The sequence below is a fragment of the Cucurbita moschata genome, unplaced genomic scaffold (assembly GCF_002738365.1).
Source record: "Cucurbita moschata cultivar Rifu unplaced genomic scaffold, Cmos_1.0 Cmo_Scf00047, whole genome shotgun sequence".
Classification (NCBI taxonomy): Eukaryota; Viridiplantae; Streptophyta; class Magnoliopsida; order Cucurbitales; family Cucurbitaceae; genus Cucurbita; species Cucurbita moschata.
The window spans coordinates 1,360,511-1,373,789 of NW_019268563.1; the positions used below are offsets into that span (position 1 = coordinate 1,360,511).

The 13,279-nt window shown below is 41.9% G+C and overlaps 1 protein-coding gene across 1 annotated transcript; it reads right to left on the reverse strand.

The window, feature by feature from the left end:
- Positions 1-11,100: 11,100 nt before the first annotated feature.
- LOC111434932 lies at positions 11,101-11,985 on the reverse strand. Its single transcript, XM_023072253.1, has one exon. It carries the CDS (start codon positions 11,983-11,985, stop codon positions 11,101-11,103), a length of 885 nt encoding a protein of 294 aa, XP_022928021.1.
- Between the last annotated feature and the right edge of the window lie 1,294 nt (positions 11,986-13,279).

Sequence of the window (13,279 nt, forward strand, 5' to 3'; positions counted from 1 at the left end):
AGAAAGGTATCTCAATGGTTGAGCATCTGAATGATTTTAACAAAATCATCACTAATTTGCTCAATTTAGATGTTACAATTAATGATGAAGATAAGGCGTTGTTGCTGTTGAATTCTTTGCCGAAATCCTACGAGTTTTTAGTAACCACTGTTAAATAAAAGCTATGTTTCTTATTCAGTTAGGTTGTTTTGACGTCTCAAAACTTCTGAATTCACGCAAGAGCGTAATTCCTGCCATTTTTTGGCCAACTTGGGCGAAGTCTTCGCCCTCCTATTTGTTTGTAATTAGTTTTTCTATTTTTGTAATTAGATTTGTTATTTAAAAAATTTAACTGAAGAGAAATAAAACTGGCCAACTTGGGCGAAGTCTTCGCCCACTTTACTATTTGTTTGTAATTAGTTTTTCTATTTTTATAATTAGATTTATTATTTAAAGAATTCAACTGAATAGAAATAAAACATCGAATCTTCAGCAAATCTCTCTCCCTTTCTCCATTTACTTCCGCTATTTTTTCTTTCGAAAAAACCTTCGGCCAGTTTTTTCGTCGACATTTTCCTCCGAATTGCCAGAGTCAACAAGTGGTATCAGAGCCTGGTTGAAGCGATCGGTGGTATATCATTACAGAAGAGCCAATCTTATCAACAGTCAAGTTGAATAGCTCAAGTGATTAGAGCGTCGACCTAATAACACACAGGTCTCAGGTTTGAGTAGAAGAAAATGCAAAGCCTGAAAACGCACACATCGTGTGGGGTCCATCTCGGGCAGGCTCATCCACTTATCCACACCGACGCCGTGATGACGGGCGTCGAGTTGTCGTTGAGTGAGTGATCATCAGGGAGATGCGCGTCAACCTACGGGCGCATGCGCAGGAAAGATGAGGATCAAAAGAAACCACTACAACGAGTGGGCCTTGTTGATGCGCGTCAACCTACGGGCGCATGCGCAGGAAAGATGAGGATCAAAAGAAACCACTACAACGAGTGGGCCTTGTTGATGCGCGTCAACCTACGGGCGCATGCGCAGGAAAGATGAGGATCAAAAGAACGAGTGGGCCTTGTTGATGCGCGTCAACCTACGGGCGCATGCGCAGGAAAGATGAGGATCAAAAGAAACCACTACAACGAGTGGGCCTTGTTGATGCGCGTCAACCTACGGGCGCATGCGCAGGAAAGATGAGGATCAAAAGAACGAGTGGGCCTTGTTGATGCGCGTCAACCTACGGGCGCATGCGCAGGAAAGATGAGGATCAAAAGAAACCACTACAACGAGTGGGCCTTGTTGATGCGCGTCAACCTACGGGCGCATGCGCAGGAAAGATGAGGATCAAAAGAAGGAGTCGACCAATGGCAGGCCGATCCACGGGCGCATGCGCGGGATAGATGGGGATCAAGAGAAGGAGTCAACCAATGGCTAGGCCGATCCAGTGCTCGAACTGTGGGAAGAGAGTCACACCTAAGCAAGAATCCAAATCAATTCACGATGGAGAGCCCTGCATCAGGAGGTGAGCTCGATGAAGTGGCCGAACTGCATGCCATCAGTGCAGATGAACCAAACACCTTCGCCGAAGCAGAAAGGAACCCATGCTGGCTGAAGGCAATGTAGGGGGAGATGACATCCATCACCAAGAACCAGACGTGGAGTCTAGATGATATGCCACCGGGACACCGAGCCATAGGGCTCAAATGAGTCTTCATTCTGAAGCGCAACGAAAAAGGAGAAGAAGTTGTGACCGTCTGGTGGTGAAGGGCACGCGAGCAGAACCAGACGTGGAGTCTAGATGATATGCCGCCGGGACACCGAGCCATAAGGCTCAAATGAGTCTTCATTCTGAAGCGCAACGAAAAAGGAGAAGAAGTTGTGACCGTCTGGTGGTGAAGGGCACGCGAGCAGAACCAGACGTGGAGTCTAGAGGATATGCCGCCAGGACACCGAGCCATAGGGGCTCAAATGAGTCTTCAAACTGAAGCGCAACGAAAAAGAAGAAGAAGTTGTGAAGCACAAGACCCGTCTGGTGGTGAAGGGCTACCAGTGGCAAGGTTAGAATCCGTCCGCCTCTTGCTGGCAATTGCGGCACATTACTCTTGGGAGGTTCACCTGTACAAGGCACTCTACGGGCTTTGACAAGCCTCACGAGCCTGGTACACGAAGCTCGACAGTACCCTACTGTAATTGAAATTCAAGCGTTGTGCCTCTGAGCATGGCATGTACATGCACGGCTATGGCAAGTAGCGACTGATCGTGGGAGTGTACGTCGACGACCTCATAATCACTAGAGGCGACGTGGAAGTCCTCGGAAGGTTCAAGAAGGAGATGTCAAAGAACTTCGTTGTGCCTCTGGGCATGGCATGTACATGCACGGCTATGGCAAGTAGCGACTGATCGTGGGAGTGTACGTTGACGACCTCATAATCACTAGAGGCGACGTGGAAGTCCTCGGAAGGTTCAAGAAGGAGATGTCAAAGAACTTCGTTGTGCCTCTGGGCATGGCATGTACATGCACGGCTATGGCAAGTAGCGACTGATCGTGGGAGTGTACGTTGACGACCTCATAATCACTAGAGGCGACGTGGAAGTCCTCGGAAGGTTCAAGAAGGAGATGTCAAAGAACTTCGAGATGAGCGATCTCGGCGTGCTTAGCTACTACCTCGGCATCGAAGTGCAACAGAACTCTACCGGCATCTCCATCTGCCAAAGTGCATACACGAAAAAGCTGTTGACAGTAATCTTCCAAGGATGCCAATGGAGGCCCGACTCCAACTAAAGAAGGCCGGCACTACAACGATAGTCATAGGGCTCAAATGAGTCTTCATTCTGAAGCGCAACGAAAAAGGAGAAGAAGTTGTGACGCACAAGGCCCGTCTGGTGGTGAAGGGCACGCGAGCTCGATGAAGTGGCCGAACTGCATGCCATCAGTGCCAGATGAACCGAACACCTTCGCCGAACCAGACGTGGAGTCTAGAGGATATGCCACCGGGACACCTGTTAGTTTATTTAATCTTGTATTAACCGTAATTAATCTAATTTACTGTTTGTATTTCAATGTATGTCAGTTAAGGGTAGTTAGTAGCGGTTAAAGGTGGTTACTAGCGGTTAAGGGTGGTTACTAACGGTTAAGGTGGCTATTCTGTCTATATATGTATTCTGTAACCAGTTGAATAATAGGATGTTGGTTTAATGCCTCTCTTAGTTGTATGAGTGTTTTCTAACATTTGGTATCAGAGCCAAGTTACATGCCAAAGATCATGCCGAGAAATAATAACAACACTGGAGAGAGAGGAGAGTCGTCGAAGTTTGCAACAAAGGAAAGTCTGGTAACACTCCTATACCCGACGTTATCGAGAACCAACTACTCAGCATGGGCTATGAAGATGAAGGTCTATTTGCGTGCTCAAGGGGTGTGGGACGCAATCGAATCAACTGAGTCTCTGGATAGCCTTGATGAAAGGAAGGATCAAATGGCCTTAGCAGCCATCTATCAAGCAATCCCTGAAGAGATGTTGTTTTTGTTAGCAGAGAAAGAGACAGCAAAGGAAGCATGGCAGACACTAAAAACTATTCATCTCGGTGCTGAACGTGTAAAGGAGGCAAAGATCCAAACTCTGAAGATTAAGTTTGAAATTATGAATATGAAGGAGTCCGAGACTATTGATGATTATGCAGCAAGGTTGACAGAAGTTGTTAATAAAATACGTACGTTTGGAGACAAGTTTGAAGAGACATACTTGGTGAAAAAATTTCTCCGCTCAGTACCTCCTAAGTTTCTTCATATCGCATCGGCAATAGAGCAATTTGCCGATTTAAAGGTGATGACCATGGAGGAAGTCATTGGCCGTCTTAAAGCATATGAGGAACGGATCGGTGGCAACAAAGAGAATGTTGAGCATGTCTTATTGACTCAAGGAGAATGGAAAGAGAAAAAACGTAGCGACAATGGAGGCCATAGCCGAGGGCGAGGTCGCAGTGGTCGCTGGAGAGGGAGAGGCCATGGTCGTGGAAACGACTTGTTTCATCAAGAGAAGAAGGCTGACAAGAGCAAGGTAAGATGCTACAATTGTCAAGGCCTAGGCCACTATGCCTCAGACTGTCGGAAGGTGAAGTGTTATAATTGCCAAAAGATTGGCCATTATGCATCCGACTGTAGATCGAAGAAATGGGAGGATCAGGCGCACTTGGCTGAGACGCAAAGTGATGAGGATGAGCCAGCCTTACTTACAGCACAAGTTTGTGAAGTCCGAACTCTCGGTTCACCAGAGTTGACGGAAATGGCTCTTTATGAAGAGAAGATTGTCCCGGAAGAAATTGAGAAGAAAAACAACATTTGGTTCCTAGATTCGGGAGCCAGCAATCGCATGACTGGTTGTCGAAGTTGGTTCTCAGAATTGAACGAGTCAGTGACCGGCACGGTGAAGTTCGGAGATGGATCACTTGGAGAGATAAAAGAACGTGGAGATGTGAAGGCTGCGTCTGTGAAAAAAACAGAGAAGATGATCGATGGGAAAAAAATCGATGGCTTTGTGAAGATTGAATCGGAGAAAAAAACAGAGAAGCGAGAAGAGAAGAAAAGCGATGGTGAGAAAATCGTTGGAATTGTGAAGTTTGAATCCGAGGAGATGGGCGATGGCGTTGTGGCGGAGGTCCAGAATGTGGCATCGGAGGTAGCGAAAGCAAAGGAAATAAAAGAGAAGGAGGTCACCTATGACGGCGAGAAGAAGGATAAGGAGGACGGAAACAATGACGGTGCTATTGAAAAACAGATCGCCGGAGAAACGAAAGCGGAGAAGGAGAAGGAGGCCATTGTTTCCGGCAGTGCAATTGAAGTAGCACAGGTAATTAAACCTGTTGAGGAAAAGCCATTGGTCGGACAAGTAGAACAGGTAATTAAAACTATCGATGAAAAGCAGTTGCCCATTGAAAGGAAGACAGAGAAGAAGGAAGGCAGAGATAATGGCGGCAGCTTTCATCCTGTGAAGCAGAGTATATTATGGCGACGTCAGCTGCTTGTCAAGGAATATGGTTAGAACGTTTACTGAAAGAAGTGGTTTGAAGAATGTAAGAATGTGAAGATCGAAATACAAGATTAAGGAGATGATTTGTTAGTTTATTTAATCTTGTATTAACCGTAATTAATCTAATTTACTGTTTGTATTTCAATGTATGTCAGTTAAGGGTAGTTAGTAGCGGTTAAAGGTGGTTACTAGCGGTTAAGGGTGGTTACTAACGGTTAAGGTGGCTATTCTGTCTATATATGTATTCTGTAACCAGTTGAATAATAGGATGTTGGTTTAATGCCTCTCTTAGTTGTATGAGTGTTTTCTAACAACACCGAGCCATAGGGCTCAAATGAGTCTTCAAACTGAAGCGCAATGAAAAAGGAGAAGAAGTTGTGAAGCACAAGGCCCGTCTGGTGGTGAAGGGCTACGTCCAGAAGCAAGGAGTGGACTTCGAAGAGGTATTTGCGCCAGTGGCAAGGTTAGAATCCGTCCGTCTCTTGCTGGCAATTGCGGCACATTACTCTTGGGAGGTTCACCTGCACAAGGCACTCTACGGGCTTCGACAAGCCTCACGAGCCTGGTACGCGAAGCTCGACAGTACCCTACTGTAATTAAAATTCAAGCGTTGTGCCTCTGAGCATGGCATGTACATGCACGGCTATGGCAAGTAGCGACTGATCGTGGGAGTGTACGTCGACGACCTCATAATCACTAGAGGCGACGTGGAAGTCCTCGGAAGGTTCAAGAAGGAGATGTCAAAGAACTTCGAGATGAGCGATCTCGGCGTGCTCAGCTACTACCTCGGCATCGAAGTGCAACAGAACTCTACCGGCATCTCCATCTGCAAAAGTGCATACACGAAGAAGCTGTTGGACACAACTGGGCTTGTGGACAGTAATCCTCCAAGGACGCCAATGGAGGCCCGACTCCAACTAAAGAAGGCCGGCACTACGACGACAGTCGACTCTACCAATTACCGCAGCATTGTCGGGAGTCTACGCTATTTGGTAAACTCTCGTCCTGATCTTGCTTATTCTATTGGATATGTGAGCAGGTTTGTGGAAGCACCTAGGGAGGAGCATCTGTCAAGCGCATCCTGGCTATGTAGCCGGAACCAGAGGCTGGGGTGTAAGATACTACACAGGGAAAGGAAAGGAGAAACTCAAGCTGGTCGGCTACAGTGATAGTGACATGGTCGGTGACGTTTATGATCGTAAGAGCACTAGCAGAATGATCTACTTCCTCTCAAGCGGTGCGATCTGCTGACAATCAACAAAACAGAAGGTAGTTGCTTTGTCTTCCTGCGAAGCAGAATACATCGCCGCTTCGATGGCAGCAACACAAGGGGTCTGGTTGCGCGACTAATGGAAGAACTCATCGGGAGAGAAAGCGATCCACCTTTGCTATACGTAGACAACAAAGCTACGATCTCCCTAATCAAAAATCCAGTTTTGCACGACCGGAGCAAGCACATAGAACCACCAATGCTATACGTAGACAACAAAGCTACGATCTCCCTAATCAAAAATCCAATTTTGCACGACCGGAGCAAGCACATAGAAATCAGATTCCACTACCTTCGAGAATGTGTAGATCGAGGGCTCATCAAGATTGATTTCATCTGAACAGAGGAACAACTTGGAGACATTTTCACCAAGTCCCTGGCACGAGTAAAATTTGAAGAACTACGCTCAAAGATCGGAGTTCAAATAATAAGGTAGATATAGCACAGCTTTTAGGAGGAGATTGTTAAATAAAAGCTATGTTCCTTATTCAGTTAGGCTGTTTTGACGTCTCAAAACTTCTGAATTCACGCCAATGGAAGAGCTTAATTCTAGCTGCCATTTTTTGGCCAACTTGGGCGAAGTCTTCACCCACTTTCCTATTTTTTTGTAATTAGTTTTTCTATTTTTGTAATTAGATTTGTTATTTAAAGAATTCAACTAAAGAGAAATAAAACATCGAGTCTTCAGCAAATCTCTCTCCCTCTCTCCTTTTACTTCCGCTATTTTTTCTTTCGAAGAAACCTTCGGCCAGTTTGTTCGTCGACATTTTCCTCCGAATTGCCAGAGTCAACAACCACCTACTACATGAACTCACTGATCTTGTTTTTGAAGATGTTTCAAATGTCTTAATGAATAATGAGATGCGAAAAAGAAAAATGGGGCATATTAAGACTCTAGCACAAATGTTCTCACTGCTCGTGGAAGGACTTCTACTTGGAAAAAGAACGAACGTGGAAAGTCCCAATCAAAGTCGAGAGGTAGATCTGATAATTGGAGAAAACTTGATAAAAATGAGTGTGCATATTGTCGACAGAAAGGCCATTGGAAGAAAGATTGTTCGATCTTAAAAGAGAAGGGGTCAAAGTCCAATGTGGTTAGAGATGATGACACTGATACAGATAATGTCTTGACGATCTCTTTATCAGTCAGCCAAATCAGTGAATGGATTCTTGATTCTGGGTGCTTCTATCATATGTGTCCCAATAGAGAGATGTTTTTGGACTTTAAAGAGTTTCAATGGTGGAGTTGTCTATATGAGCAATGATAGTACTTGCAAGATGATGGGAATCGTCTCAGTGCAAATCAAGATGTTTGATGGGGTTATACGAAAACTCAATGATGTGAGGTATGTCCCTGACTTGAAGAAAAATTTGATTTTCCTTGGCGTTTTGGATGCGAGTGGTTATCGCATCATTTTGGAAGGAGGGAATTTGAAGGTAGCTCGTGGAGCTTTGGTGGCAATTAAAGGAACTAGAAGAGGTAGCATATACTACCTCAACCAAACCACAATAATTGGGCATGCTGCTGTGGCAAGTTCGAAAGAACAAGACATATCGAAATTATGGCACATGAGACTTGGGCATGCTGGTGAGAAGGCGCTTCAGACATTGGTGAACCAAGGAGTCTTTAAGGATGAGATCAGACAACGATGGAGAATATACTTATGATCCATTCCTTAAAGTATGCCGAGATGAAGGGATCGTTCGACACCTCACTGTTCCTGATAAGCCACAACAAAATGGAGTTGCTGAGAGAATGAACCAGACATTAATAGAGAAGGTTCGATGCATATTGTCTCAAGCAGAATTGAGTAAGGCATTTTGGGCTGAGGCTCTCGATTATGCAGTTCACTTGGTGAATCGTTTACCTGTTTTTAGAAATGGTGGAAAAACTCCACTTGAGGTATGGTCGGGTACTCCTACTAGTGATTATGATAAATTGCATGTGTTTGGGTGTTCTGCTTATTATCATATGACAGATTCAAAGCTAGATCCTATTGCAAAAAAAGCCAAGTTTATGGGCTTTAGCAAAGGCGTAAAGGGCTATAGGTTATGGTGTCCAGAAACAAGTAAGATTGTTAATAGTTGAGATGTGACATTCGATGAGTCTGGAATGTTTTTATAGAAAATTGAAAATAATGACGAGGCATTGAAGCAGGTGGAGAAGGTGGTGTTCTCTCCTGATATGGTTGCTCCTACTAAAGAACCTATTGATCAGGTAGATAATAACTCTAATGTCTTAGAACAGGAGGAGCAAAGCCTTGTAAATAAAAGAGTGGAGGAACTTGAGTCCATCGCCAGGAATAGACCACGAAGGGAAATTCGAAAACCTGCAAGGTTTGATGATACGATAGCATATGCTTTCTCTTTGATTGATAGAGTTCCCAACAACTACAATGATGCTATCCAGAGCCTGAATAGATTGCACTGGCAAGAGGCTGTGAATTAGGAGATAGCATCATTGGAGATAAATCAAATTTGGGATTTGGTACAACTTCCAAAAAGGTAAGAAGGAAATTGGTTGTAAATGAGTTTTTGCAAAAAAAAAAGAAGATTCTTCTGATATACGTTATAAGGCTCGACTTGTGGCTAAAGGCTATGCACAAAAAGAAGGTATTGATTACAATGAAATTTTCTCACTTGTGGTAAAACATTCTTCCATTAGAATTTTGTTGGCTTTGGTTGCTCAATTTAATCTTGAGCTTGTACAACTCGATGTAAAACTGCTTTTTTGCATGGAAATTTGGAAGAAGAAATATATATGGCGCAACCGGTTGGTTTTTGAGTAGTTGGACAGCAACATTTTGTATGCAGATTGAAGAAATCTTTGTATGGGCCGAAGCAATTTCCTCGCCAATGGTATAAAAAGTTTGATCATTTCATGGTAGAGCATATATATACTCATAGCCAATTTGATCATTGTGTGTATTATCAGTGTCTTGATGATGGATCGTTTATCTATTTGCTCTTATATGTTGATGATATGTTAATTGCTTCAAAGAGACAGGTGGAGATTGATAAGCTCAAAGATTAGCTTTCTAAAACATTTGAAATGAAAGACTTAGGCAATGCAAAGAAAATACTTGGAATGAAGATAGGGCGAGATCGAAAAAAAGATACAGTCTGGTTGACTCAGTCTCAATATCTATGCAAGGTATTCACAAGATTTAGTTTGAATAATTCAACCAAACCCGTTGGTACTCACTTGCTCCTCATTTCAAACGTAGTGCTTCCATGTGTTCAAGTTCTAACGATGACAAAAGGTATATGGAGAATATTCCTTATACAAATGCTGTTGGTGCTTTGATGTATGCTATGGTATGTACTCGACCTGATCTTTCACACGTAGTAAGCATGGTGAGTCGTTATATGCATAATCCTGGTAAAGAGCATTGACAGACTGTCAAATGGATTCTTAGGTACATTCTTGGTACTATTGATGTTGGTATTAAGTTTCAAAAACAAGAAATGTTTAATCTTGACAACCTTGTAGTTGGTTATGTGGATTCTGATTATGTTGGTGATTTGGATAAACGACGATCTACTACGGGTTATTTATTTACTATGGCTGGTGGACCTGTTTGTTGGCGTTCAACATTGCAGTCTACTGTTGCATTATCTACCACTGAAGCAGAGTATATGGCAGTAACGGAAGCTTTTAAAGAAGCTATTTGGATGCATGGTTTGATCAATGACTTGGGTATTTTGCAAGAACATATAAATGTGTTTTGTGATAGCCAGAGTGCTATTTGTTTGTCAAAAAATCAAGTCCATCATGCTTGTACTAAACATATTGATGTCCGTTTTCACTTTATTCGAGAAGTTATTAGTGAAGGGGACATTCGTTTATTAAAAATTGGAACTGCTGATAACCCTACTGATATGTTGACAAAGGTGATCGCTCGTGAAAAGTTCTGGCATTGTTTGAATTTCATCAACGCCGAAAGAAAGGAGTAGTGTGTTGACGTGGTAGCAACCAAATCAGTTATCAACTGGGAGATCTTATGATAAGGTGGAGATTGTTGTAAATTGTCATAAGGTCCTATTCTTTAGGACTGATTAGTCCTATTCTTTGGGACTTTAAGTTTCTTTCTGCTGATATTTTTAGGTTCAACCATGATTGTAAAGGCTATATAATGCCATGCTTAGAATTAATAAAATAGCACTTGAGATTGAGTGAGATATTGGTGAGAGTCTTTGTAATGTGATAGTGAGGTATTCACTTGTAATACTTTGTTTATTAGTAATTGGTTGCTACTCGTGGATGTAGGAGAACTTCTTCTCTCCAAACCACGTAAATATCTTGGTGTCTCTTTGTGTAATTTCGTTCATTGGTGTTGCGAGTACATTTGTTCCGCTTTTGATGCACAACACATTTGACGTAAATTCTCCTCTCTGGTCAATTCTGAGTCCACGTATGGCTGTTTTTGCTTCATTTTCAACAAGATTTTTGAAGTTTTTGAATGTTTCAAAAGCTTCTGATTTATCTGCAAGAAAATAAATTCATGTCTTGCGAGAAAAACCATCTACAAGTACTAGCAGGTACCTTTTACCGCCGTGAGAGGTTGAAGTGATGGTCCACAAAGATCTCCATGAATCAATTCCAGTTTGTTTTATGCTCTCCATTTGCTTTTCTTTGGGAATTTTTGCCATGGTTGCTTCCCAACATTGCAAACTATGCAAACTTTGACAGTTTCCTTTAATTTAGGTAATCCTTCCACCATTTGTTTTTGCTGCATGATTTGAATAGATTTACTATTCAAATGCCCATACCTCTTGTGCCACATAGCCTCCAAGTCTTCATCTTCTATTTTCAAACATTTGTCAACCAATGACTTCATCTTTGCATGAACTGAGAACATGCGATTCGCCATCATTTGTATGTTCATTATCAAGCCCCTTTGTTGATGATAGACTCTGCAGGTTTCTTCTTTGATTAAGATCACCAAGTGCTTCTCCTGTAGCTGCTCTATGCTTAGCAAATTGTTGGTGAGTTTGGAGATAGTAGACATTTGTCACAGTTTGTGTGATACCTTCAACTTCGAATCTGACACTGCCTCTTCCTTCAACTGCCAATTTTGAGCTATTTTCCAACCTGACAGTGTGTTTGAAACTTTCGTCGAGCTCAACGAACCATGTTTTGTCCCCTGTCATATGATTTGAGCACCCGGAATCGAGAAACCAAATGCCTTCTCTTTCAACTTTACTTTTCTTTGTGTACGCCATTAATAGCAGTTCTTCCTCCTCGTCAAATTCAGCATAATTGACAGCTTCTTTTTCTAAGCCCGGACATTCAAATTGGTAATGTCCTTGCTTTCCACATCGAAAACAGTTGATGGCCGACCGGTTCATAAAAGATCTACCTCTTCCCCATCTTCTAGAGTAACCTCTTTCTCTATGAAATGTTCCTCTGCCTCTTCCTTGTCCATACCTTGGTACATTCTCCACCTGCACCTGCTCTTCACTCCTCTTATCAATCACCTTTTGTTCATGTACAAGCAAAGATGTCTGTAATTCATCAACTGTTAATTGGTCAATGTCCTTGGATTCTTCAATTGAGCATACTACGAAGTTGAATTTATCGGTGAGACTTCGAAGTATTTTCTCAATAATTTTGACATCCAGCATATCTTCTCCGCAATTCCTCATGTCATTAGCAGTAGACATAACTCTTGCAAAATACTCAAAAACACCTTCTCCTTCTTTCATCTCTAAAGTTTCGAATGTTCTGCGAAGTCATTATAGCTAGGCTTGCTTCACTCTAGCATTTCCTTGATACTTGAGTTTTTTTGAATCCCACAATTGCTTGGAAGTATCCTTTTGAATGATAGTTTTCAGAATACTCTTATCAATGGATTGAAACAAATATTCTTTGCTTTAAGAGCTTTGAGCCTTGCTTCACCGATTTCCTTTTGCTGGGCTGCGCTTAGTGATTCGTTTCCTTTTGGTTCCTCGAAACTAGATTAAATAGCACTCCAATATTCCTTGGAACGCAAGAGATTTTCCATGACCAAACTCCAATGCTCATAGTCTCCATCGAATTTAGGAACACATGGTGTAGCGAAGCTTCCTAAATCACTTGCCATTTGTTCAGTGTTTTTCCTCTCAAACACTATTTTTTCTTTCAAAGTCCAATTAAGCTCTATACCATATAGAGGGAATTGATTGATTTTTATTGAAGGATAACTACGCCTTAGCCTTACAAAACAGAATAATAAGGCAACCGAATCAGAAAAACAAATCAACTCTATTTGAAAAACAAACCGACCTAATCAAAAAACAAATAACTCCTACAAATTCACTATTTGAAAACAAATATAAAACTACCTATTAATAGACAAATATGAAACTACGCCTATCAATAGACAAATAGAAAAAATACTCGGTGTTAATTAGCTATATCCTTGCAAACCAAGTCAGAAACTCGAACAGATCCTTCCTTCTCATGAGGGTCACTCCCTCCGAGGCATGACATTATGGTCCTACTTTAGAATTACCATTTATCCCTTAGTAGGTAAGCATCCGATCAGAACTATACGACATAGAGGGTATTCGATTGAGCTCCTATGATCTAATAAGAGGAAATCAATTGAGGTCCCATGATCGAAAAAAACTATTGCCATCGTGGGTGTTCATGTTGGGCCACTTTTGACCCAATTCCAATGGGCTAACATACCACAGTGGTGAGTAGCAGCTACCTTCCACGACTTACAAATCCCTGTAATAAGAAGCATCATAAGTAAAATAAGGGAAGAACCGACCAAATCACCTAAATTCTTTTGATTTTCTGAACTAAACTCAAATTGAAATATCTCCATTTTTTAATTTAGAAAGCTTGAGAACCATGAATTTATAATTTATTTATTTATTTATTTTTGTATTTTTCTTTATGTAGATTTTAATATTGAAAAGGACAATACTACATAAGGATATATAGTAAATAAATGATTGTTTTTATTTGTTGGAAAATTAATGGAGGAGAAACCTAAAACGCAGAAATGAA